General features: G+C 41.3%; 1 protein-coding gene across 1 annotated transcript in view; it reads left to right on the top strand.

Annotated features, from left to right (window-relative positions):
• Positions 1-27,808, top strand: part of LOC308476752 (lipase member M-like) — a 43,802-nt gene that overhangs the window by 13,061 nt on the left and 2,933 nt on the right. Inside the window, exons 2-7 of the mRNA XM_081004606.1 lie at positions 13,490-13,598; positions 13,993-14,110; positions 15,341-15,539; positions 17,807-17,916; positions 18,576-18,712; positions 27,652-27,798. Coding sequence (XP_080860732.1) covers positions 13,490-13,598; positions 13,993-14,110; positions 15,341-15,539; positions 17,807-17,916; positions 18,576-18,712; positions 27,652-27,798 — 820 coding nt within the window. The remainder of the gene's footprint in view (positions 1-13,489; positions 13,599-13,992; positions 14,111-15,340; positions 15,540-17,806; positions 17,917-18,575; positions 18,713-27,651; positions 27,799-27,808) is intronic.

Genomic DNA, 27,808 nt, shown 5'->3' with positions numbered 1-27,808 from the left:
CCCCTGCCGAGCAGGCTCCCTCCGGAGCTCGGAGGGAGTCCGCCATTCGGCGATGGCGCCAACCCGGAAGTCCAGAAATACTGTAATATAAAAGAATGTTAGAAAAGGTTGGAGAAGAATATTAGACCGTATTGGCAGACAGAGTATAATGGAATAAGTAAATATGAAGTGTAAAATAAAAGATAGAGGAGAATTAAATATTTTTGAATGTTAAAATAAGCAAATGAAAAGAAGGTTAGAAGGATTTGCTGGAGATGCGATTTGAATTAGAATACAAAGCAGAGAAGTGAGAGGAAGTCACGGAAATAAGTAAATGGGAAAACGGTTTTAATGGTTTAAGTTGAATTTTTCTGTTGTTATTTTTTACTGTGATTTTCTGTCTTGTGTATTTTTCTTTGTATTGTGTGTTTTTCTTGTAGGATGTATGTGATTTGTTTTTCTTTTTTTTACTTTTTTCTTTTTCTGTAATCTTAAAATTTGAATAAATATTTAAAAAAAAGAGAGAGAAGTTGGTAAAAATTAAGATTTAAGTTCTAAACTTTTTAATATATAAGATAAGATGAAAATAGATTAAGGTAATGTGAGGACAGAATATTATGAATTATGGAAAGGATTTGCTGTGATTATTATAAATCAGGATACAGGAAAAGGGAGGAGGAGGAGGTCAAGGAAAGAAGGTATTGAAAGTGGAGAATTGGAGAATGATGGATTTACTTTTTCTTTTTCTTTTTTTTTGGTCTTGTTTCTTTCTTTTGTGTAATTTAAAAAAAATTCACAATAAATATCATTATATATATATATATATATATATAGTTTCAAAACTTTTATTTTGTTTAAGGAAGCAGAAATATAGAAGCAGTTGTGACAAATATGAACCATCAGAAGGCTAAGAAAACATGTAAAAATTTAAGACTGGTAGAGGAAACCCATTTTTTATCATTCCAGTCTTCTCATCAAGAGACCACTCCTCCATTATATAAAACTGAAGATATGGTTATGCCAACCACTTTGTGGTATGGTGTGCAGGATAGCATACAAAACATAAAGGACATGGTGCTGCTCCTTCCTCAAATCTCCGATTAAGTTTTCCACAAGTATATTCATGAGTGTCAGCATTCAGATTTTTATGGAGTCTCGATGCTCTGAAGAAACTATTCCCTGTTATATTCCATCTTATGCAGAAGTACAAAAAAGTCATATTAACATCACTAACTGCATATATGCATCCATATGTCCGAGTTTTCTCGATACATCCGGGAATCGGACTGTCAAAATGGAGTCCAGGTGGATTTTCACTGAATTGGCAAAATGTCTGGGAAAACCCAGCTGTATGGCAACTAGGGCAATTTAAAAAAATAAAATGCTTTATAAATCCCCAAGAAGGCCAATAACTTTGTCTGGATGTTCACTTTTGGGAATATGGGAACCCTATACAGTGACTGTGTAGACACTGCATTGGGTCTGTATGACTTGTATTTATGATCAATTATCTGAGTTTATTATTATTATTATTATTATTATTATTATTATTATTATTATTACCTCCGCAGACACAACTGATAGTATAATTAATTGACCTTGCATTGCAAAGAGCATATTTCTCTCTGCAAAGGCCTCATCTTTCAGCCACAGCCTAGATGTTATCTGTGGTTCTCAGAGATCAGAGTCGGTGAAGCCGGCTCTTTCATTTCTGTCTGTATTGCTTTCAGTTCTTTCCTGCAATCCAGCCTCATGTGGACCAAGTTAAAGTGTGTTTTATCATCTTCTGCATGCCAAGCATTCTAGTAAGTCTGGACAGTTTACGGAGCGATACGAAGGTTGAATCAAGCCCAGGAACACACAGCGAAGCTAACGTAATGAAGGACTGGCCTTGCTTTTGCCTTTGACCAGACAAAGTAGTTCCTTATGTCAAGTATAGTGTGGGAAAATCTCACTTCATGCAGTGAGTAATACTGCTTCGAAAGAACAATATGTTCCCTTATCTCAAAGGACAATAGCCATGGAAATGGTGAGAATTTGGCCTTAGAGACTGTCACAGCCTAGCTTTGATATTCATGTACTGAAATGTAGTTTCCTATGGAAACATCTCTCTTACTGAATATCCTTCCCTACCAACATTGTCATTATGTCCCTCCCCCAAATATGGGGTAGCACTTCAATTTAGTTCATGTTTAAATGTGACTTGATACACATTGCACTTCCCAAAACAGTATATGAAAACAATCGCAGCCATCATTTGAAATTCACACTTCTTAAAAGGTTGCAGTGCAGTTCCCCAGTGAATAATGTGGACAGTGAGTTGCCTTTAGATGTTTTCTAATAGCTAGATAGTTGTTTATTTCCTTGACATCTGATTGGAGGGCTTTCCACAGGTTAGTGTGATTCTTTATCTCTAGCTTAATTTTATGTTGTGGTTCGAGGACCCGATCCCCTAGTAGTGGAATGAAAACACAAGGACACGTGAGATAAGGTTAATGGGCAAGAAAAGGCCACAACTTTATTGATTACAGCAAGTGAAAAGGTATTGGCTTAGGCATTGGATTACGTCAGCTGACTCCACCCCCTCAGAGAGGGGTGAGTCTAAAACAGGGGGGTTTATTCACCAGTAGGTGGAGCCTGTTGATGCTAATCCAACTATAAGCTCTCCCCTGATGTCACCGAGGGTCGTGCCATGGCCTCCCGCCACGCAGGCATCGGACAGAATACACGACCGCCGGATTCCTTTAACGGAATACCCAAAATTGAAGGCGCAGGCGATGGCCACACCTAGCCCTTCGACACACCACAACACATTATTCCAATGCCTAACCGCCACCCGAGCCCAAAAGGCTCGCCGCCAATACCCTCACAGCTGTAACCAATCCCTGATGCTGCTGCTGATGCTGTTTAACCAAATGTCATTCCCTTGTTCTGAAAGATGAACCCCATCATTCCGGTACAAGGCCTGATCGCCAATCCGGATATGGTCGTGAGAAATGACTCGGCCATTCATAAAGTGCACCCAACGGGCTATTGCATGATTTAAGAGTTTCCTGGATTTTTCAATGGCCATACAGTTCTGCGCACCGCGCCACACAATTCTCTTCAGGAAGGAGGACCAGAACACCGTTGTTCCGGGACACAAGGCAGCAATCTCATCCAAATCTCTTTTTATGTTCCACGACAAGTCCGCACCTCTTCTGTTAACAAGGTCATTTTCCCCTAATTGAAGGATAAGGATGTTGGGAGGGCCAAACATGGCGACTTTCTCCCTCAGCAATGGCACAAGCTCTTCTCAAGCTCTTCTCGAAAACCAGGAAACTCGCACTCCAGGTGGCAACCCAAAATTAGGGGTGAGGCCGCAGCTAGCCGACACGGGCCCAATGGACAGTACTATGGCCGCAAATCCAAACACTTTTTCTGAGAACGGCTGAGAATAAAGGAAAGAGAAAGACGGGTAAGTAGAGGTAATGCAGCGGAGCGCATACTAGCGAATGTAACCTTTATAAGCATCGGATTTCCACCGGCCCATTTCTTTAATCCTATCCGCCGGCAGACCCAAGCGCGCCGCTGTTGTGGTGGTGCTAATCCTGAATGAGTGTGCAGCATAATCCTGGGAAGATAAACCACAGGCATCAATAGCTTTACGGAGTACCCTTGTGAATTGGTGTCTCAACAAAGGTGACCCATCCTCGTGAACCAGGAGCGGGCCAGGACCGAGCAGTCTGAGGTAAAGGTACCATCTAGTGTCCTTGACCGGGCATGGGCTGAAGCTGTAAGTTTTACGAGGGAACCCCTACCTACCTGATCCGTTTTGGATTGACGTATCCGCACCGTCATGCTAGCTTCGGACAACTGCACGTCCTCCGTGAGGAGGCCGCGCGTTGACCCAGTTGCGTTAACCTCGGCTACTACTTCACCGACCCTCAAGGTGCCAAAAAAGGCGATCGCATATACAGCGGAAAAAAGGCGGGCCTCAAACTTGGTCCAGCAGATTGACCTAAGCTTTGTGCATATCTGAGAGCAGCCCGTAAGAAATTGGCTTAGCATATGCTGCGGAAAAGAGGCGGGCCTCAAACTCGGTCCAACAGATCGACTTAAGCTTTATGCGTATTTGAGAGAGCAGCCTGTAAGTAATTGGCTTATGGCCCTCGGCTCTAGCAGGTTGCAGCTTACCCCAACCTTCAATAGCTCTGCGGATCAGGAAGTCACTGCACGGGTCGGAGGAAAACATGGCTTTACAAAAGAAGCTGATGGCGGCTACGTGTATCTTTAAAGTTTGGGGGGCCCAACCTAAAGGAGGCTATAACGTATGCCGCAGAGAACACCTGGGCCTCGAACTTGGACCAGCAAATTGACCTAAGTTTCATACGGATTTGGGACAGCAGCTCGTAAGAAATAGGCTTGCGGCCTTTGTTACTTGGAGGCTGCAGTCAACTCCAACCTTCAATTGCCCTGAAGACCATGAAGTCACAGCACAAATCGGTGGAAAAACATGGGTCTACTAAAGAATGTGATAGCGGCTATGTGTATCCTCAAAGTTTTCGAGGCTCAACCTAGGCCATGAAGGTGTGTTAAGTATTGCAGAACGTTTTCTGTGGAGGGTGTAACATTAGTGGAAAGGGAGGATACTTTGGACCTGAACCCCATGAAATCACACCAGACCTTCTTATATGATCTAAGCGTAGAGGGTGCGACAGATGCTAATACTCCCTTAATCACTTCACGTCTCCAAGGTTCCACAGGTGCTCCGGAACGGGTTCTGGCAGTGGGAGCTATGCTTGGAAGCGAGACACCGGAGGACGAATGATCGGAGTAGGCGCGACACCCTCTCGGAACGTGATGACTGCTTAGCCAGTATGTTGACCACTGCCTGGTTATCAGTTCAGAAGCACGCCCGGCGATTCTGGAACTCCTCAGTCCAAATGTGAACAGCCACAACTAAGGGGAAAAAACTCCAGAAAAGTGAGACCCCGCATGATAGCCTCGCCTTGCTACTCTGCTGGCCATTGTTGAGCACACCAGCGTCCCCTAAAGAATAAACTGAAGCCCAAGGACCCAGCGGCATCAGTGAACCTGGAAATCTGAGGACAGGTTGAGGATTTCCTGCCATAAGGAGACTCCATTGTAGCATTCCAGAAACGTGATCCAGATCTCAAGGTCTGACTTAACCGATTTTGGGAGTCTTACCCTGTGGTGCGGTTTGTTTGTTTGTTATTTTATTTTATTTTATTTTTTAAGGTTAGGTATGCACACAGGCCCCAAGACTCATTTTGTATCATGACTTTTAAACTTCTGATTTGTTTCTGAGTCACTTCGTGCTCTCTGTGCTGAATCTGAAGGGGGATGGCACACAGACTAACTGAATGTGGATGTTCATTATGCACTGTATCATAGTATAGTACAGTGATTATAAAAATATCTGCTTGAGTATACGTTTTCATCATGTGTAAAATTCATAAGGAATAAACAAATAGTTCTATATTGTGATCAAGTAACTTCTAGAACAAAATTGTAAGTTTTAGCTTCAGAAAACCAGTTGCTTCTAGCCAACATCCTGTTGCCAATGTAGCTAAAATTTTAGCACTTTTGATTGTTAGTTGATAACAAGATTGTTAGTATGACAAGAGATTGGTGGGATGCCCTCCTACAGATTTCCAAAACTGTTGTACTACAGACACAGCCAGGACATTCCAGACACAGCCAGGACATTCCAGAACATTCTATCTGATACTGTAAATGTCAGGTTTCAGTTTCACTCTAGCTAGAAAGAACTGCTACATATGCAACATGTACCAGAAGATTGCCAAAGGTGAGCTCTTGGCCAAAGCGTTATCCATTTCAGTGAAGTGTTATTTCTCACAAAACTAGCAATTTGTTTACTATCTATACATGTTCCCTAATATGGTTAAAGCACTGAAATTATGCGATTCTGACTGTTGGGCTTAAAGGCTTACTAGATTCTAGGACTAAGGACTAAATCATTATTGTACTTCTTTGCAATTTTGCCCACAGCTGCCCTGCTCATTGGGAGAACAGGAAATGGATCTGGAACACTTCAAAGCAGTACCATTGCTTCCATGTGTCTTCCTGTTTGGGCTGTCATTTTGTTAAAGCTGTGGTCTTGCTCTTGTAGTTGATCTGGGAGAAAAAGGCAGGTTACCCAGGAAAAAATAATTCCTGTCTGAGGTGTTATGGAATGATACATTTGGTTGCCTAATAATCTCAAAAGGTGGGTGGGTCTGGGAAGGGGTGCCTCTGTCCTGGAGACCAAGCAGGGGCTAAGTGGCGGCCCTGTTGGGTTCATCCCAATTAGCTGTATGCCATAGTGTGACTCCAGAGGCGGAGCTAGCTGCTCTGGCACCTGGAGTGGCACACATGGTGTGCACCCAGGGGTGGGGCTAGCTACCCATGGGGCGAGGTGAGCATCCTTTTCCTTACTGACTTCTGATTAAGAGAGTCCTTCGCGGTTAAGGAGCCAACTACTGGGATTCTGAAACCCTCTGAGAAACCCTTCCAAAGATAGGATGCTGCACTTCCGTCCGGATGGATAGACAAGAGGTTGAGGAGAGGAGAAAGCTGAATTGGAGAAAATGCTAGACCCAGAAGGACTTTATCGATGGTTCCCTGCTGTGGGGGCTCGTCTGGAACTAGAGTGGTGGAAGCCCCGACCTCCCCGAAAGGGCCGCTTCCCTTTGTAACACACTGTGGCTGGGTGAGCCCCTGCACATCTCTCACACTAAGTGCGGGTACTTACAAGACTGCCTTTGGCATTGCCCTTTATTGAATTACCAGCACACCTTATGTTTTAAATCCTTTCTAAGGTCCAGCTTTCCAGTGCGATACACCTCTGATGGCTTCTTCTCGACATACGGGCTAACTGCCAGATGCTAATAGCGGCGGCCTCCCTAGAAAGGGCGTAAGCCATTCTGACTCATCATCACCGGCTGATGAGGTGCCTGATTCTGGAAGCTGGACCCTGGGCTGCTTATTCTGCAAAGAAATAGAAGAACTGGAAGCAACTGGGTTATTAATACGGGCCGGCAGCCTCCACGCAGGCACCCCGATGCGGTTCTGAAAGTCAGTCGTCACCGAGCAAGCCTGAGACCTAGTTTGCACAGCCGCCGTTCCTGTCTGAGGGCTTGGGCCTGCACCTGGGTAGTTTAAAGGCTGGCCACTGGTTTGCGAAACAAGGAAGTAAGAAACGCAAGGCAAATAGAACTAAAGAATAGCTAAGAGAAAGCGCTGTTCATAGTCAACAATGAATGATCTGAAGGCATTGAGGAAATGCGGAATGGGTTTGGGTTTATTATTACTACAGTTGCCAGCTGCAGTGTGTGCTGGTACTGCACCCGTGCGCTTCCTCTTGGGCGCCATGAGCTGCTCTGTGCACTAGTAAAATGTGCCTACTATTTATTTCGTAACTAATTATTTTATTTTATTTTAAATTTAATTTTCATTTATTTATTTATTTATTTATATTTTTAATATTATTAATTTTAATTGTTATTATTATTTTATTATTTTTATTATTATTTATAATTATAATTATTATTTATTATTATTATTTATTTATTTATTAAATTTATTTTATTTTATTATTGTTGTTGTTATTTTAAATTAGTATTAATATCGCCAATCAATTAATAACTTGACTGTAATTAAATGTTAGTATACAATTATTGTGCATCAATAAAGTTCGGAGCACGGTTGATGAATTAATTATTAATCGATGGTATCTCAATTAATAGCCAATGGATTTATAGCTATGAGTAGGAATTACTATTATCAATTGCTCCGCGTAACTGCTGACAAAATGAACAAGCTATACGTCACTTAACTGCACCGCTTGTATTTATTTATATTTATTAAATCACAACCCAGCAAGTGTTCAAGCAGCAGCGCTCAGCTACATATTAGCACCTCGCTCCAAGGAACAATCCCATACACAAAGCAACCCCAACTGCAGTCAGACAGAATTAGAAGATAATTGCCTACAATAAAAAGTTGCCCCTTTTAAATGATAGGCAAATATAGGCGCAAAGCAATGCCAAGTAATCAAACAGAATTGAAAATAACTGCTTACAAGGAGATGCTCAGAAGCTGCAGCCAAATTAAGAGAAAAGGAAATCAATAAGATTCCAGGCCCACACCAGCGGCCCTCTGAAAAGGAGGGGTGAGGTTGCTCTTAAGGGGAATATCTCACTGCTGGGGAAACTTCTACCTAACAAAGGAAACTTTGCCAAACAAAGAAAAGTAACAGATAGGTAGCCGTGTTGGTCTGCCATAGTCAAAATAAAAAAAATCCTTCCAGTAGCACCTTTAAGACCAACTAAGTTAGTTCTTGGTATGAGCTTTCGTGTGCAAGCACACTTCTTCAGATACACTGAAACAGAAGTTGCCAGATCCTTCTATATAGTGAGAAGGTGGGGAGGGGTATTACTCAGAAGGGTGGTGGGAATGGGAGATTGGCAGATAGCTGAGATGAGCCTGCTGACGACTCTTAACGACTGTAATAGGTCTTACAGGAAAAGGCAAGGGGTGAGAAGGTGAGAAATGGCTTAGTCATGTATAATGGGATAAGAATCCAATGTCTTTGTTCAAACCAGGTCTCTCCATGGTTTTAAGTTTGGTAATGAGTTGCAATTCAGCAGCTTCTCTTTCCAGTCTATTTCTGAAATTCCTTTGTAGTAAAACAGCTACTTTGAGATCTTGTATAGAATGTCCTGGGAGATTGAAGTGTTCTCCTACTGGTTTCTCTGTTTTGTGATTCTTGATGTAGATTTATGTCCATTTATTCTTTGGCGTAAGGTTTGGCCTGTTTGTCCAATATAGAGAGCTGAAGGACACTGTTGGCATTTGATGCCATACACAATGTTAGATGATGAGCAATTGAATAGTCCCGAGATGGTATGTGTGATGTTGTTGGGGCCAGTAATGGTGTTGTCCGGGTGTACGTGGCAGCAAAGTTGGCATCTGGGTTTATTGCAGGCTCTGGTGCCAGTGTCCGTGTTAAGTCTGGTTGTAGTATTATTGTGGGTTAGGAGTTGTTTAAGATTGGGTGGCTGTCTGTAGGCAATGAAAGGTCTTCCTCCCAGAGCTTGAGAAAGAGAACTGTCATTGTCCAGGAGAGGTTGTAGATCTCTGATGATGCGTTGTACTGTTTTAACTTGGGAGCTGTATGTGATGACTAGAGGTGTTCTGTTATTTTCTTTTTTGGGTCTGTCTTGCAGCAAGTTCTCTCTGGGTATAAGTCTGGCTCTGTTGATCTGTTGTCTAACTTCATCTGCTGGGTATTTTAGTTCTGAAAAGGTTTGCTGTAGATCTCTTAGGTGAGAGTCTCTGTCTGTAGAATTGGAACAGATGCGGCTGTAACGTAGTGCCTGGCTATATACAATGGACTGTTTGGTATGTTTGGGATGGTAGCTAGAGGCATGTAGATATGTTTGTCGGTCAGTTGGTTTACGGTATAAGGTGGTGTCTATGCGCCCATCCTGTATTTTTATAGTAGTGTCCAAAAAATGTATTTCTTGCATAGATTGATTCATTGTAAGGTTGATTGTGGGGTGAAAATCATTAAATTTCTGGTGAAAGGTGTCCAGGGTCTGTTGACCATGTGTCCAGATGATAAAAATATCGTCAATGTATCGCAGGTACAAGAGAGGTTTGAGTGGGTAGGAGTTTAGGAAACGTTGTTCTAAATCTGCCATGAAGATGTTGGCATACTGTGGGGCCATGCGGGTGCCCATTGCTGTGCCGCTGATCTGAAGGAACAGGTCATAACCGAATTTGAAGTTGTTGTGGGTAAGGACAAATTGGCAGAGTTTGGTGGCAAGGTCCGCTGTGGTTTTATCTGAAATGGTGTTCCTTATAGCTTGTAAACCATCGTTGTGTGGGATGTTGGTATACAGAGATTCCACATCCATAGTAGCTAGTATAGTATTGTTGGGAAGATTATTTAAAGATTGTATTTTCCTCAGAAAATCTGTGGTGTCACGTACATAGCTGGGAGCACTGATGGCATATGGTTTCAGAACAGAGTCCATATAACCGGAGACACCCACTGTAATAGTGCCAATACCTGAAATGATGGGGCGTCCTGGATTTCCTGGTTTGTGTATTTTAGGTAGAAGATAGAAAGTTCCTGGTCGAGGTTCTGTTGGTGTGTTGGTGAGGATCTGTTCTTGGATGTGTGGGGGTAGCTCCTTAACAATCTTGTTCAGTTCTTTCTTGTATTCTTGTGTGGGGTCTGAGTCCAATTTTGTGTAAAAGGCGGTATTGGAAAGTTGTCTGTGAGCCTCCTGAATGTAGTCAGTTTTGTTCATGATGACGACAGCTCCACCTTTGTCTGCTTCTTTAATTATAATGTCTGGGTTGTTTCTGAGATTATCTATGGCTCTCCTTTCAGCATGGTTTAGATTTTGTTGTAAGCGATGGTGTTTTCTGGTCACATCTGTTTGGATTCTGTGGCGGAAGCAGTCAATGTACAAGTCCAGTGTGGTATTGCGTCCATCAGGAGGGGTCCATGTGGAGTCCCTTTTTGTGTAACACTTTTTTGGAGGTAGTTGGTGGTCAGTGTTCTGTTGGGAGGGTGGTTGTTGTTCTCCAGTGGGTTGAGAGGTGTTGTGTTGTGAAGTTGTTGTTTGTTCTGATTTGTCTTGTTGTTGTGTGTGTTGAAAATACTCCTTCAGGCGTAAACGGCGGAAAAATGCTTCCAAGTCCCCGTAGAGCTGAATCATGTGTGGGGATTTGGCAGGGCAGAATGACAGTCCACGTGAAAGGACTGATTCCTCGGCTGGGCTGAGTGCTTGCTGTGAGAGATTGACAATATTGTTGATCTTGTTTTGATTAGTAGCCTGTAGGTTGGAAAGGTTAGAGAGTTTCTTGTTTTTCTGTTTTTTCAGTAGCTCCAGTTGAGAGTGGTAAATGTTTTGTTTTTCCTTTTGGAACTCTTGCCAAGCTTGGTGGTTCCTGATAGAGTTGTCTACTACAAGGAGTTCCTCCTTTATTAGCTTCTGTTTAGAGTAGAGAACGCTGATCAGATGTTTGAGCAGCTTCTTAGAGAAAGTGTTGCATAGTTTTCTTGCATATTCAGTGGGATACGTGGATTGTAGAGGGTTCTTAATTCTAAGACCCTTGGGTATAATGTCCAGGTTCTTGCATTTAGTAAGAAAGAAGATATCAGTCTGTACCTGTGCAAGTTTCTTGGTGAGGTTGATGGACTTCCATTTCATGCGGCTCAATGTGGTGCCTTCCATGGTTCCAGTTACAGATAGGTAGCCGTGTTGGTCTGCCATAGTCAAAATAAAAAAAATCCTTCCAGTAGCACCTTTAAGACCAACTAAGTTAGTTCTTGGTATGAGCTTTCGTGTGCAAGCACACTTCTTCAGATACACTGAAACAGAAGTTGCCAGATCCTTCTATATAGTGAGAAGGTGGGGAGGGGTATTACTCAGAAGGGTGGTGGGAATGGGAGATTGGCAGATAGCTGAGATGAGCCTGCTGACGACTCTTAACGACTGTAATAGGTCTTACAGGAAAAGGCAAGGGGTGAGAAGGTGAGAAATGGCTTAGTCATGTATAATGGGATAAGAATCCAATGTCTTTGTTCAAACCAGGTCTCTCCATGGTTTTAAGTTTGGTAATGAGTTGCAATTCAGCAGCTTCTCTTTCCAGTCTATTTCTGAAATTCCTTTGTAGTAAAACAGCTACTTTGAGATCTTGTATAGAATGTCCTGGGAGATTGAAGTGTTCTCCTACTGGTTTCTCTGTTTTGTGATTCTTGATGTCAGATTTATGTCCATTTATTCTTTGGCGTAAGGTTTGGCCTGTTTGTCCAATATAGAGAGCTGAAGGACACTGTTGGCATTTGATGCCATACACAATGTTAGATGATGAGCAATTGAATAGTCCCGAGATGGTATGTGTGATGTTGTTGGGGCCAGTAATGGTGTTGTCCGGGTGTACGTGGCAGCAAAGTTGGCATCTGGGTTTATTGCAGGCTCTGGTGCCAGTGTCCGTGTTAAGTCTGGTTGTAGTATTATTGTGGGTTAGGAGTTGTTTAAGATTGGGTGGCTGTCTGTAGGAGAGAACTTGCTGCAAGACAGACCCAAAAAAGAAAATAACAGAACACCTCTAGTCATCACATACAGCTCCCAAGTTAAAACAGTACAACGCATCATCAGAGATCTACAACCTCTCCTGGACAATGACAGTTCTCTTTCTCAAGCTCTGGGAGGAAGACCTTTCATTGCCTACAGACAGCCACCCAATCTTAAACAACTCCTAACCCACAATAATACTACAACCAGACTTAACACGGACACTGGCATGTAGACATAAAATTTATATATCACTTAATATAAGCATAAATCTCTGGGTGAGTTATATTTTTTAAAATATGCAAGGAAGTGTAATGTACATTTCAATGCTTTGAACTGATTTTATAATGAAATGATTTTAGAATGTTGTATCATTTTACTGTTGTTAGCCGCTCTGAGCCCGGCTTCGGCTGGGGAGGGCGGGATATAAATATTTTTTTAAAAAATTCTTCTTCTTCTTCTTCTTCTTCTTCTTCTTCTTCTTCGTCGTACTGCCTTGCCTTGCCACAAGGCATATGATAGTATGTGATAATTCTTTTCTCATAACTGTTTTGCTTACTCTGCATCTGTTCCATAATTAACAATGCACCCAGAAAGACACGTTTTGCATAATTATATAGTAGCTGATGAAAGTGATCTTATTCTCTTCAGTTTATTACAAACTAAGTCTTCTTCAGTGTGCATTAGAGATGTGGTTGCTATTGCTGAACAGGAAAAGGTAAGCAAAAATCTTTTCTTCCCTGTATCTTTTTCATTTATTTTCTGGCGACATACCTTGGTCTTACATTTTAATAGCTAGCATTTAACAAAGTTAGACATTACTATCATAAAGTACAACCCAATCATCCAGTAGAAATTAAGGCTACTTGCACAAAGTCTGCAGGCACAGAACTGATTCAGCTGTGGGGGAATCACAAATTGCATAATTGTGTACAAAATTATTTATACCTTACTTTCTGAATTGCATTTGTAGTCTGCCCTTCCTCCATAAGGAAAATACAATATTTGAAAATTCTTAAAACATTAAAAAACAGTAAAAAACATCTAAAAACCAAAAAACCCAAAAAATATTTTTTAAAGCAAATTTAAAAACAGGTATAACAAACACAAATGTCATATGTTTTGGAATACCGTACTTGCTTATTCTTTCCCACCAGTGTATGGTTTCATTGTGGGTTAGAATTGAGCCTGCTTAGCCTTATTTCCAAGATAGTTATGACTTTTCCACATGGGACAGATCTTTTTTCAGTATTTCCTCATAAACTATCCATCTCAGTGACTAATATTTTCAGAAGAGATACATTATTTCTTCCCTGCACAGCATCACCCGAACTAAAATTGCGCTACCTGCCCAGGGCACTTCCCATCTTTGCTAAGGCGTTTGAAACAACAGATATTGTTTTACAGAGGTCAGTGATGTGGCTGTTTTGGGCAGTGGTCTTCTTATTCCAACAGACAACAGAGTCAGAAGAATTCCTAAGGAAACGGCACTTGAATCCCCAAGAATTTATGACTATTGTGAGTTGCTTGTTCGGATGCATTTGGAAACAACAGGCTATTGCTAGGACAAAATAATTTGTACAAATTTCTTTTACCTGATATTCCAAAGCATTTGCTTTTCACAGAAGGATTTCCAGGCCTGCCTTAAGTTACCCCAAAGAGGCTTGATGGATTATAATGGACGGATTTAGCTGACCCCAAGGCCAAATGACATGTTCTGTTTAATGCTTAATACATGGTGTATTGCTAGCTCCTCCTGGTTGCTTTTGTTCATTACAGCCAAAAGGGGAGGAAGGCAGGATCCAGGACTTTTTTCTCTTCTCCTCAGCACCATTGTTACTAAAATCCCATGTAGCACATCTAGATTTAGAATAAAGGTCTCAATTTGCTGAGAATTTCTTTGTTCTTGCAGAATGAAATAATCCAATATTGGGGATACCCCAGTGAAGAGCATGAAATCCTGACAGAGGATGGCTACTACTTGCAAGCAAACAGAATTCCTTATGGAATGCACAGTTCTGGGAAGACAGGTAATTTTGGAATGTAACTGGGCTTTATAGGGTTTTGTTTTTTTAAAGGAAAAGTACTGGCAGGATTCCATATAGCCCAGAGAAAACAAATGTGTACATATAAATGCTCAGAATTACCATAGTTTCTGGGTTCAGAGTGGTTGAAGACAATAAGTCACATCCCACTGTGTGTGTTTTGATGTGATCTTAGTCTTCTTACCTACATTTTAAATGTCAGCACAGCAGCTTGTAACCTTCCGAAAGCTAAGAAAAGATGCCAAGGTTAATTTGAATTTAACTCTGAACCAAACATGAAGTGAACTACTTCGTTTTGCAATTGGGCAAATGTGAGCTGGAAGAAGTTGCTTTCTGAGCCAATCACAACGTGGTGGCATGGACAAAAAGTTTAATTTATGCCGTGGAGCCAGGCCCTGCTCAAGACATTTGGCTGTTTGATGTGAAGGCCAACAGCCCTCTCCAATCCATTTCATGTACAGAAGCCATTCAGATGAGCCAAGGGACAACATCATTCATTTATATCAGGATATAAGGGTTGGGAAGTGGGACACGGGTGGTGCTGTGGGTTAAACCACAGAGCCTAGGACTTGCCAAACAGAAGGTCGGCGGTTTGAATCTCCGTGATGGGGTGAGTTCCTGTTGCTCGGTCCCTGCTCCTGCCAACCTAGCAGTTCAAAATCACCTCAAAGTGCAAGTAGATAAATAGGTACCGTTCTGGTGGGAAGGGAAACGGTGTTTCCGTGCGCTGCTCTGGTTCACCAGAAGCGGCTTAGTCATGCTGGTCACATGACCCGGAAGCTGTATGCCGGCTTCCTCGGCCAATAAAGCGAGATGAGCGCCACAACCCCAGAGTTGGCCACGACTGGACCTAATGGTCAGGGGTCCCTTTACCCTTTACCTTATAAGGGTTGAGAACAACAGGGCATGTAACATGGTAATTATGAAGCTCTTTCTTCCAACTTCCCACTCAAAATCCTCTGCTACCTGAAGCAACTGCCTCATTCTGCATATCAATAGGGCCAGCCAAACTATTATTAAATAGTGCCCAAAGGTGGGACACCCATAGCACATCACCTAGTTAGAAGTAATTATCTCTTTCATATACATAATTGTATCTATTCTGGACTAGAGGAGATCATCACAACGCACAATATTGATGAAGTGAACAGAAATTATCTAAAAGGTAGATTGTCTACAATATTATCTAATGCCCTTTATCTTATTTTTCCCCAGGTCCTAGGCCAGTTGTTATACTGGTACATGGTGTTTTGAGTGAAGGTAGGACCTGGATTGTAAATCCTCCCAACAATAGCCTAGGATTTGCTCTAGCAGATGCTGGCTATGATGTTTGGCTAATAAATAATAGAGGTACCAGCTGGTCTAGAAGACACAAGACTCTGTCAACTGACCAAGAAGAATTTTGGAATTTCAGGTACAGTATAAAGAGACAACATGTAGCTTGGATAGTTGAGACAATTATAATGACTGCTGTCTCTGAAGTACAACTGCTACCAACATATCTTTTTTCCTTGTGTTGTGTTAGGGTCCTTCAGTCCTGGAAAGACTTCCCAAAGATGGCCAATGGTGGATTGTGGTTCCTTTTCTTAGCCAACATCAACATGACAAATTTCATGACTGAATTTTACATGCAGACTGAATTTCTTGGGCTCTGAGATGTCAATAAAGTGGTTTCCTAGACTGCCCTTGATGTGATTATACCATTCTGAAGGAAGTGGGTACATAGCTTAGGGTACTTTTGACCCCTTGCTTAAGAGTCAGGTGGCCATGGTGCTACAGAGTGCTTTTCACCAGGTGCCCCAGCTGTGCCCCAATCTGGACAGGCATAGCCTAGCTTCTGTTTATGCTCTGGGAACCTATAGGTTGGATTACTTCAACGCATAATACGTAGGGCTGCCTCTGAAGATGGTTTGGAAGCTTCAGCTGCTGCAGAATTTGGCAGCCAGGTTGCTCACTGGGACAAGATGGTTTGAACATAATTCTGGATCCACATGTCCTTCCACAGTGGGGACATAGGTTTCTGGGTGGGAGTTGATCACAGTGGCTTCCTCTTAGTTTGTTTCTCCTTTTTGCCATGAGTTCGTGCTTCTTCAAAGTCCATGACACCTTTGATAAAGGCTTTTCTGCAATTGGAGCACTCACAGGCCAGTGTTTCCCAGCTATCAGTCGTTATACTACATTTTGTTAGATTTGCCTTGAGATCATTTTTAAACCTCTTTTGTTGTCCACCAGTATTTCACTTTCCATTCTTAAGTTTGGACGAGAGTAGTTGCTTTGCAAGATGATAATCAGGCATCTGAACAAGATGACCAGTCCAACAAAGCTGATGTTGAAGAATCATTGCTTCCACCCTGGTGATCTTTGCTTCTTCCAGAATACTGACATTAGTTCACCTGTCTTCCTAAGTGATGTGTACAATTTTTCAGAGACACCGTTGATGGAATCTTTTGAAGAGCTGGAGATGGTGTTTATAAATAGTCCATATTTCACAAATGTACAGTAAAGTTGGTAATACAATAATTGGTAATACAATAATTGGTAACACAATAATTTATAAACAAGCATTTTGGTTTCCCTGCGAATTTACCTGGGAGAAGAAAGAAAGGCTCCCAGGTAAGACCTGAGGGTCCACTACTTTCTGTGTGAGACAAGGGTCAAGAGCTACCTTTGAGAGAGGACTGGTTTTGTTTTTATCTAGATCAGTTTCATCTATTTTATCATGAAAAAGCTTTAATAAAATTTAGAAGACCTCTGAAGGAAGCACTGTATTGGGAAGTTTTTAATGATTGATGTTTTATGATGTTTTTATATTTTGCTGGAAGCCACTCAGAGTAGACCATCTGGGGAAATTTTGATCAGGGCAGCACACTCTACAGAATATCACAGAGAACTGACTCCAAAACAGGCATTTCCTGTTCTTGCCCCTGCACTGTGGAATGCCCTTCCCTCTTCCATATGTAAAGGATCATCTTTTTTTTTTTTTATTGCCATATGTAAAGCATCATCAGTGTGATTCCGTGCATCATTCCTGATGTAGATCTTCATTCTCCACTTGGTCATAATGAGGACATTTATTGCCACCTTGTCCCGGGTGTAGATCTTCACTCACTGCTTCCTCCTTGGAGGGAAGTGGTCCAATTTTGTGGTTCATCTCCAGTGTCAGAATATATTAGGCTAATACTACTAATATATAAGGCCCTGAACAATTTGGTATTTAGATTACCTGATAGATGGCCCACTCTTGTACTGACTTGTTAGTTCCTCCAGACATAATGTGAAGACACACCTTTTTGCCCAGACATTCCAGGATGTCCACCTCTTAGACTGTAGAAAAGGACTTCTGAATTATCATTTAAAATTAACACAGTTGTGTGATTTCATATAATTTAATACAATTCTTTAAAATTATCCTTTAACATGTGGACAATGTACATATCTGACAACCTATTGGGCTAGTTTAAGTGTGATATAAATATTTAAAGAAATAATAAATATGTATCTACTTTCTGTTTCCTTACTGTTTCCATGGGACAATAAACTTACTATGTCATCCTCCAGATGACAGGTTATCATACCTGACACCTGATGTATTGTATCTTTTGAATTTATACACTAGTGTCCATAATTGTATGCAATTGCAGACAAGCAACATTTCACCTATATTCTGTGTTTGTCTTTCAGCTTTCATGAAATGGCAATTTATGATATTCCAGCAACCATAAACTTTATTCTGCAGAAAACTAAGCAAAAAAACTTGTATTATATTGGCCATTCCCAGGGAGGTACGTTGGGTAAGTTAAGAAGAAAGAGAATGAAATGGCTTTTATTTTCTCGCCTTCCTGCATTATCAGCATTATCAGGGACCTACTGGGGATGTGGTTAAGTCTCATGACTATTGGGAAGACTAGTTCAGAAAAGAAAAGAAAGAAAAGAAAAGAAAAGAAAAGAAAAGAAAAGGTTAAAGCACAGTTTAAAAAGGGGGGGAGAGCAGAGCTCACATATGTTCTATGAGAAAGTCTTTTCAGGATCAGGACTTCAGTAGTCAAATTGGGGCAGCATATACAGCTGTCATCAGCTCCACAGTCATGAAGAATGTCTATTTGTGGTGCGAGGGAGCAAAGACCAGCAAGCATAAAATAAGTGGATTCTGCTTAGACCTGATATCTGACACATACTCTTGAAAACTCCAGTGCCTAACTTAGGCAGATGGACACCCAGCATCCCAAAAGAAAATTGCCCTGAATTTGTTGAATGACAGGCATTTCAAAAGAAGAGAGATGGGAAACTTTTGACCTTGCAGATATTTGGACTGCAGCTCCCATCATTCCCATCAAGCATGGCTGATGGGCTCAAGGTCCAGCAACACCTGGAGAGCCACAGGTTTTTTTTAATATCTCTTATTTGTTTGTTTGTTGCAAGTGCTATGTTTAGAATTCTTTCTTTTTTCCAGGTTTTATTGCCTTTTCAAGCATGCCACAACTTGCTCAAAAGGTTAAACTCTTCATGGGCTTGGCTCCTCCCGACACATTGGCAGGCTTGAAAGGACCCTTTTCTTTACTTCTAAACCTTCCTCAAGAATTGACAAAAGTAAGTATTGCTCAAGTTGTTGCCATTGTGCAAACCCAGAATTTTAATATATATTTTTCTTATGCATCTTTATAGAGAGTTAGTCTTCCTGCCATCCATTTCGTTTCTTTATCTCAAAGCTGAGTGTGAGCTTCGGACTTCCGGTGCGATCGCCATGTCCTTTGGCAGCTTTCCCATGGCACCAGACTCCACTTGTGCAATTTATCAAAGATAATATGGGTACAATTATCCCTGGTGACCCCCCCAGGGCAGGGGGGATTTCTCACCTGCGGGTTGTCCGATATCTGCCGCTTGCTACAATGGAATGCGGGGGCAGGGACGCTGGGTGCTTAACATTGCTTGAATTGGAAACTCAATTGCCAGAGCCATGAGCGGGAGTATTCCTGTTCCTTAAAAAATATTTCGATTCAGACTTTGAAACAGGTGTGTTCTGGAAAGAAGGAGACAAAAAGGACCTGCTAAATAAACCAGTCACTGAGTGCTAAGGTTTGATCTGGAAAGGGCTTTCGTTGTTTTGCCGCGGTATACATGAGGTGAGCATCTGTTTCTTTTCTATACTTGCTACTTGCTACTTCATGACTTGATAAGCCTCACAAAGAAAGATTTAATTAACTAAATGAAATGCAAGAGGAACTGTACAAAAACTTGAGAATTTGAAGATTTATGGCGCGGATCTCTATAGAGATGTCTAACTGGAACTGGCAAGATATGAAGGGACTTTGTACAAAAATATGATTAGATATACTCTTGGCTTGGGATGATAAAATGACACAAATTATGGTGCAATAGAAAAAGAAAGGGCCTCTCTAGGGGGGGGGGGGTGAAAACAACCGATGGATTACAACCAGGGAATATTTCACACAAGAAATTACCGTACATTTGCTTGCATGGATTTCTGTTGTATATGAATTAATATTAAAGTGAAGGTGAATCTTTGATCTTTGCAAGCTTCCCCTAGGGCCTGGGGGGAGCAAAGCTTGGATTTTAGAGGAACCAAACAACTACTAACAGTGAAATGTCCCTTATGGCACTGCCTCCTACTGAAGACCCTTATCTGGATTTGCAAAACATCAGTTTGTTAAAAGACTCGAAGGATTGCTATGTTTTAAATGTTATCAAACAAAGGAAAGCTGGAAGACAGCCCAGAGTCCTGGAAGACAAGATCGTGGAATGAAAAGGGGACCTCTGAGGGGGACTGCATTGAAAAACAATTGATGAGCAAACAACAGGAAGAACAAAATTCCTTTTGCATGCTAACACACATATGGATTTGTTAAATATGACTGAAAGTTGCATACCAGTGACTGTTATGATAAGATAAAGGATTAAGATCGGAATTATCTCAGGGTCTTGTGAAAGAACAATGTTAAACAACAATTGATGTTCTCCGACTACTGGTCCACAATAGAAAGTGTCCTCTCATATTGTATCACAATGTGGTACGTTGGCTTGACAGCCACGGACAAAAAGTCTTTACAGAGGGTGGTGAACACAGCACATGATATCATGGGCTGTCCCCTGAGCCTGCTAGATGACATCGCAAGGGATTGTTGCCTTAGGAGAGTGAGAAAAATTATCAGGGACGATTCACACCCCGGCCAGCACCTCTTTAATCTTCTACCCTCGGGCAGGAGATATAGAAGTATAACACTGGTCAACAATAAATTTGTTGTCTGCATTTTTTCAGTTGATTTAGGATGAATCTGATGCGCTGAATCCAAAAATCACATTGGTTTTGATCAGTCAGGTCAAGTTTTTGAGCTATGGCCACATGTCGTTTTTTTACGTTTTTGTTCACATGCACGCTTGTGTGGAGCATTTTAGAAGAAGTTGGTGGGGGTAAAATGCCATGTTGAATAATTGTTTTGATTGGAAATGATTATTATTTTAATGACAAGAAGTATTCAGGTCCGATAGTTCTGGGTGATTATGTCGAAAAGAGATCAGTTTGAAGTCATAAAACCTCAAAATCTTTCATAAATGGGTGCGGCAAAGCATAAAGTTGCTTACCATGCTTATTTTGGTATTAAACTTGGTGACCAGGATAAAGCTTGGGCGCCACACATGGTGTGCAAGGCATGCACCGAGACTCTATGTGGGTGGACCAATGGCAAGAGGAGTCTGAACTTTGAAATTCCCATGGTTTGGAGGGAGCCGACAAACCATGTCACTGACTGCTACTTCTGCGCTGTTGATGTGACTGGGATCAACAGAAAGAACTGGAGCAGCCTCAAGTATCCTGATCTTCAATCAGCACGTCGTCCTGTAGCTCACTGTGATGAAATTCCAGTGCCTATCTTCGGAGAACTTCTTGACATTAGTGACGAAGATGCCTCCAGTATTGACGGACATGAAGAAGAAGAAGTGGTTCTTGAAGATGATGCTCCACATCCATTTTCCCAAAAGGAGTTGAATGATCTAGTTCGCGACCTCAGCTTGTCAAATGACTCTGCCGAACTGTTGGCATCCAGATTGAATGAAAAAAACCTCCTCTCTGACAATGCTCGCATCAGCTTCTTCCGCAACAGGCATCAAGAGTACCTCGGTTTTTTCTCAGAAGAGAAGGACTTGGTGTACTGTGCAGATATTGTGCAGCTTCTGCTCAAGCTTGGAGTGCCACAGTATGAACCCAAAGATTGGAGACTGTTCATTGACAGCAGCAAGCGATCACTGAAATGTGTTCTGCTACACGACGGCAACCAGTTTGCCTCTATACCCCTGGCTCACTCGACTACACTGAAGGAGAACTATGAAGCGGTGAAGTATGTGCTGGAGAAAATTAGTTATGATCAGCATAAGTGGTTTATTTGTGTTGACCTGAAGATGGTGAACTTTTTGTTGTGACAACAGTCTGGCTTCACCAAGTACCCATGTTTTCTGTGCATGTGGGATAGTAGGGACTGTGCTCAGCATTACACGAAAAAGGACTGGCCTGTGCGGGAGAAATTGGTGCCTTGCAAAGAAAGGAACGTCATCAACGCCCTCTGGTGGACAGAGACAGAATACTCTTCCCACCACTGCACATCAAGCTCGGCTTAATCAAGCAGTTCACCAAGGCTCTGGACAAGGATGGTAACTGCTTCACTTACTTGTGCCAGGCTTTTCCAGGATTGACCATGGAGAAGTTGAAAGCTGGCATTTTTGACGGTCCTCAGATCCATCAGCTCATCAGAGATCCAGAGTTCGGAAACTCAATGAACGAAGTGGAACTGGAAGTGTGGAAGGCATTTGTTCTGGTAGTGAAGAACTTTCTTGGCAACAATAAGGCCAGAAACTATGCAGAACCTGTCAACAACATGCTGACTGCTTTCAGAAACCTGGGCTGCAACATGAGTGTCAAGATGCACTACCTATTTTCACATATGGACCGGTTTCCTGAGAACCTGGGTTCAATGAGTGACGAGCAGGGGGAGAGATTCCATCAGGACATGAAAGAGATGGAGACCAGGTATCAGGGTTGCTGGGACGCAGTCAAGATGGCTGACTACTGTTGGACTCTGAAGAGAGACCTCCCTGCCGCTGAGCATTCCAGGAGTTCCAAGAAATGGAAGTTCAAGCCCTGAAGTTTGAAAAATGGTGAAGCAACATGCAATTTACGTGTACTTACCTTTATCAATGCCCACCACTCAGTTTACAGTAATCGATGTTTCTATCAGGTAATCAATATATGTTGTTGAAAAAACATTTTTTTTCTCTTAAAAACATATTTAGGATGATATGTGTCAGGCAACTACCATCAGTGCCAGAGGGAGAGAGCAAAATCCAGAGGGATTCTGGAGAGCATCCCGGGATTGGGAGAGGCAGCCCATCTTCTGGGGAAGAGAATCAGCGTAGCACCAGTGGAGAAGGGGGGCAGATGGGGGAAGCGGCGAGGCGGTCCCATGACTCCTTGCCGGGGACCAGCGGGGAGAGTAGAGGTCCTCCGCTGCCTACGCCCTCCTTGCGCAGAAGGCTTTCACGCAGAGAGAATCAGCATAGCTAATTCTAGAGACTAGGCGTCAAAGAGCTTCTTTGCTGGAAGAAGTTTAAGAAAAGCGCACTGACAGATTCTGCCAGCGATTGAGATAGCCACGGGTGAGTGGCTGTCCAGACAGAAAAGGTTCACTCAGGCAACCCAGCCAGGTGTTTGCACCGGCTTACGCACAAGCAACCCCTAGACCCACTACAATATGTGTTGACAAAAATCAGCTGATAATGCCACAAAAATGTAATTGATTTTGTCACAAGATCTGATTTTTTTTACAAATCAACATAGCACAAAAACCTGACCTGATGGAGAGAAACGGATGCCATTTCCTGATTCAGCAGTGCAAAAATACCCTAAAGCAGTTGTAGAAATCTAGACAACATTCAAAAAGTAAAAAATTGTTGCCCAGTGTAATCAGTCATACCAACAGGCTAAAAAAACAGTTTCTATCCGCGTTACAGGAGCCAGAATCTAGTACCAAAAGGGTTTTACAATTGATTCAAGAATTTGGTCAGGTGGCAGGATTTAAATTGAACAAGCTAAAAACTAAGGTTTTAGAGAAAAATTTAACACCGATTGAAAGAGAGAGGTTTCAGAATGAGACAGGTCTGACTGTGGTTAAGAAAGTGAAATACCTGGGGATTAATATGACAGCAAAAAATGGGAACTTATTTAAAGATAACTATGAAAAATGTTGGGCTGAAGTGAAAAAAGATTTAGAAATTTGGTCAAATTTGAAGCTTTCACTGCTGGGCCGTATTGCTGCGGTAAAAATGAATGTATTGCCTAGAATGTTGTTTTTGTTTCAAACATTGCAAATTGTGGACAAAATGGACTGTTTCAAGAGGTGGCAGAGAGATATTTCTAGATTTGTCTGGCAGGGCAAGAAGCCCAGAATAAAATTTAAAATACTAACAGATGCAAAGGAAAGAGGTGGATTTGCCCTGCCAGACTTTAAACTTTATTATGAATCAGCAGCTTTTTGCTGGTTGAAAGAATGGCTGCTTCTTGAAAACATTGACATTTTGGATCTAGAAGGTTTTAACAATGTATTTGGATGGCATGCATATCTGTGGTATGATAAGGTCAAAGCACATAAAGCATTTAAAAACCATATTGTTAGGAAAGCTTTGTTTAATGTTTGGATAAGATATAAGGACTTATTGGAAAATAAAACTCCAAGGTGGCTGTCACCGATGGAAGTGAAAGCCCTGAAAAAGCTTAATATGGAGGTCAAATGGCCGAAATATTGGGAAATTTTAGAACAAGATGGAGATAGATTGAAACTGCAGAGTTTTGAAAAACTAAAAAATAAAGTGCGAGACTGGCTTCATTATTATCAGATAATGGAGGCATACAATTTGGATAAGAAATTTGGCTTCCAGGTGGAAAAATCAAAATTAGAAACAGAACTGTTAGAACCCAAAACTAAGAATTTGTCAAGAATGTATAACTTGCTGCTGAAATGGAATACTCAGGATGAAACGGTGAAATCTGCTATGATTAAATGGGCACAAGATGTTGGACATAACATCATGTTTGCTGACTGGGAACAGTTAAGGACCACAGGTATGAAGTTTACGGCATGTAATGCCCTAAGAGAGAATATTATGAAAATGATATACAGGTGGTACATAACCCCAGTCAAGCTTGCAAAAATCTATCATTTGCCCGATAATAAATGTTGGAAATGTAAAGAAACTGAAGGTACATTCTTTCACCTTTGGTGGACGTGCCCAAGGATTAAGGTTTTCTGGGAGATGATTTATAATGAATTAAAAAAGGTATTTAAATATACCTTCTTGAAGAAACCAGAGGCCTTTCTCCTGGGCATAGTCGACCAATCGGTGTTAAAGAAGGACAGAACTTTCTTTATGTATGCTACAACAGCAGCAAGAATACTTATTGCAAAGCATTGGAAGATACAAGATCTACCCACACTGGAGGAATGGCAGATAAAAATGATGGACTCCATGGAATTGGCGGAAATGACTGGCAGAATCCGAGACCAGGGAGAAGAGTCGGTGGAAGAAGATTGGAAGAAATTTAAAGACTACTTACAGAAATATTGTAAAATTAATGAATGTTAGAATGATGTCGGATTGAAGTTAAGTGGTTTCTAGCTGTAATGGTATAAAAGAATATGGAAAAATTGGTTTTTAATACGTAAAAATTTAATGTTATAATATATCAAGATTAAAGATCAGGATTAAGAAGGCGGGAAAGGAATTGCTGGACTAACAAACTGAACTGGAATACAAAAGAGGGAGGTATGAGGAGGTCCGGGAAACAAGTAAACGTAAAAGAAGTGATGAAAAGACGGAATTGATTTTAACTGTTTTTTCTTTTTCCTTTTTGTATTTTGTATTGTGTATTTTTCTTTTTATTGTTAATTTTTTTATTAATGTGATCCTTTTCATGTGAAATTTTAATAAATATCATTTTTTTAAAAAAAAACAACAAACAGTTTCTATCCGTGGGCTGTTAGGCTGCTGAACGGAAAATAATATAGTGCAACTGACTTTCGGGGTTGGTGTGTTGTGTGACAAGCACACAGAGTGCAATGAGATTGAGTGTTTGCGTGTGTGAGGGGGAAGCTTGGTTAATTTCATTGTACACAGGTTGTACATTGACAATAAAGGTATTATTATTATTAGAATTATGATGGGAACAATCAGGAGAGAAAAGGCAGGAACAAGAAACAAAATATTTTCTCCTGACCAGCCAGAACATGGGAAGTCTCTGTAAATTATATACAGTGGTACCTCGGGTTAAGTACTTAATTCGTTCCAGAGGACCCTTCTTAACCTGAAACTGTTCTTAACCTGAAGCACCACTTTAGCTAATGGGGCCTCCTGCTGCCGCAATGCTGCCGGAGCACGATTTCTGTTCTCATCCTGAAGCGAAGTTCTTAACCCGAGGTACTATTTCTGGGTTAGCGGAGTCTGAAGCATATGTAACCTGAAGCATATGAAACCTGAAGCGTATGTAACCTGAGGTACCACTGTAATCGGGAATGTATGATTGGCTTTGTTATTTGGATTATGATGTGGCAATATTTGATATGTTATTAATTGGAGTGTTATTATGAAAAAGTAATAAAAATTATTTTTAAAAGGAGTGTGAGCTTGAAGAATTAGAAGGTAGTGACTTAAGATTTGGATCACATGGACATTTGTGGTATGACAAGGTCAGAGTCACCATGGACTTTTTTATTTTATCAGACATACTATATTGAGGATATAGAATATATAAAAACATATGTGAAGATACCATTATGGATCTTAACACTAGAAGCACCTCATAGAAAAGTGTCTATAGGCAAAGAGAAATGGGTAATATACCAAGAATAATTCTTCTTTGGCGATCACTCATAGCCCAGTAGGATTGTCTTCCAAGAGCACAGTCTTAAGAGGAAGTCCCTAAGTGATTGCGTCCTTCCACAGTGGGGAAATAGGTTTTCAGGCGGGAGCTGCTGATGGCTAGAGTTTGCCAGACATACCTTCCTCTTAGTTCGTTTCTCCTTGCAGCCATGAGTTCGTGCTTCTTCAAAGTCCATGACACCTTCAGTAAAGGCTGTTCTCTAACTGGAGTGTTAGCAGGCCAGTGTTTCAGAGTTATCAGTGCCTATACTACATTTTTAAAGATTTGCCTTGAGAATCTCTTTAAACCCCTTTTGTTGTCCACAGTCTTATTGCCACCAAGTATTTTTATAGTGGAATCAGGAAGACTGTAAACTTAAAGAGAGATTTAACTTATATTAAAAAGACTTTCAGTATAGAAAAAAATTGACAGACTTTGAAATACAGTTGTGTATGGATGATTAACATGTCATGGTCACTGTGAGTGGGTCTTCAATGTACAAATTGCTGTTGAAATTTGAAATGCAAGAATAACAAGTTAAGGAATGTATGATGAAACAATGGGGATGTATTTGGATTAAGGGTTAAAATACGCATTGCGTTCTCACTGGATGAGTTGAATAAGGTTCACAAATACCTGATAGAGAAGGTATCAGAAGTTCTTTATTGTCCTATCTTTTTTCCTTTCTTCTCCTTTTATTTCTATATATTTTCTTCTTCTTTCTCCTTTTCTCTATCTTTCTCCTCTTTTCTCTATTTCCCTTTCCCTTTTTTTATAATTTTATTTGCATACGCTTTATAAATTCCAATAAAATCTATTTTTTAAAAGGGAAAGAAAAAAGTGCCAGTGTGGTGTAGTGGTTAAGAGTGGTAGACTCATAATCTGGTGAACTGGGTTCGGGTCCCCGCTCCTCAACATGCAGCTGCTGGGTGACCTTGGGCTAGTCACACTTCTTTGAACTCTCTCAGCATTACTCACCTCACAGAGTGTTTGTTGTGGGGGAGGAAGGGAAAGGAGAATGTTAGCTGCTTTGAGACTCCTTAGGGTAGTGATAAAGCGGGATATCAAATCCAAACTCCCCCTCCCCCCTCCTCCTCCCCCCCCTCCTCCTCCTTTTTGGTGGCTGCTCCCAGTCAGGATGAAGACTCTGTCACAGTCAGGGATGCTAGAAAGGAATGATTGACATTCCAACCTGCATGCGTCACAACCAGTACCATTTGCGTTCAGCTTCTGCCAAATACTCTGTTATTCATCTTACTGTCCTCTATTGAGAATGCCCTTTTCCAGGACCCACTCCCAAACTTTTTATGAATTATTAAGAAGGCCCCATCTGCCAATCTTAACACCTGAGAGGCTGTGTGGGAGGGAGGTGGTTGGAGTGCACCTCCTTAGAAATCTCTCCTCAGCTATCCAGAGCCAGGCCTACATCAGGACCTGGAAGCAAAATTGTCTAGAAAGCCCCGGCATATCATCTTGAGCATGCTTGAAGAAAAGTGGTCTATAACTGTAACATAAAGGAGATCTATTCCTAACAGGAACCTTAATGTTTACTTCCAAGAAAGGACGGTTATTTAGTAATGCTTTGGATTTTTTATTTTATTTTTTACAGCTTATATGGGGCAAAAAAGAATACTGCCTTTTCAATAACAAACTAAAAGCCATCAATGCCAAGATCTGCAGTTATCCAGGGATTGATAGACTTTGTCTTGAAGGCATTGTCTTACTTTATGGACGCAATGAGAAAAACCTAAATGTGGTAGGTAGTT

The sequence above is a fragment of the Podarcis pityusensis genome (assembly GCF_964106645.2).
Source record: "Podarcis pityusensis genome assembly, chromosome: 5".
NCBI lineage: Eukaryota > Metazoa > Chordata > Lepidosauria > Squamata > Lacertidae > Podarcis > Podarcis pityusensis.
Note: the sequence above shows the minus strand (reverse complement) of the source record. Positions and strands in the feature narration are given on the sequence as shown.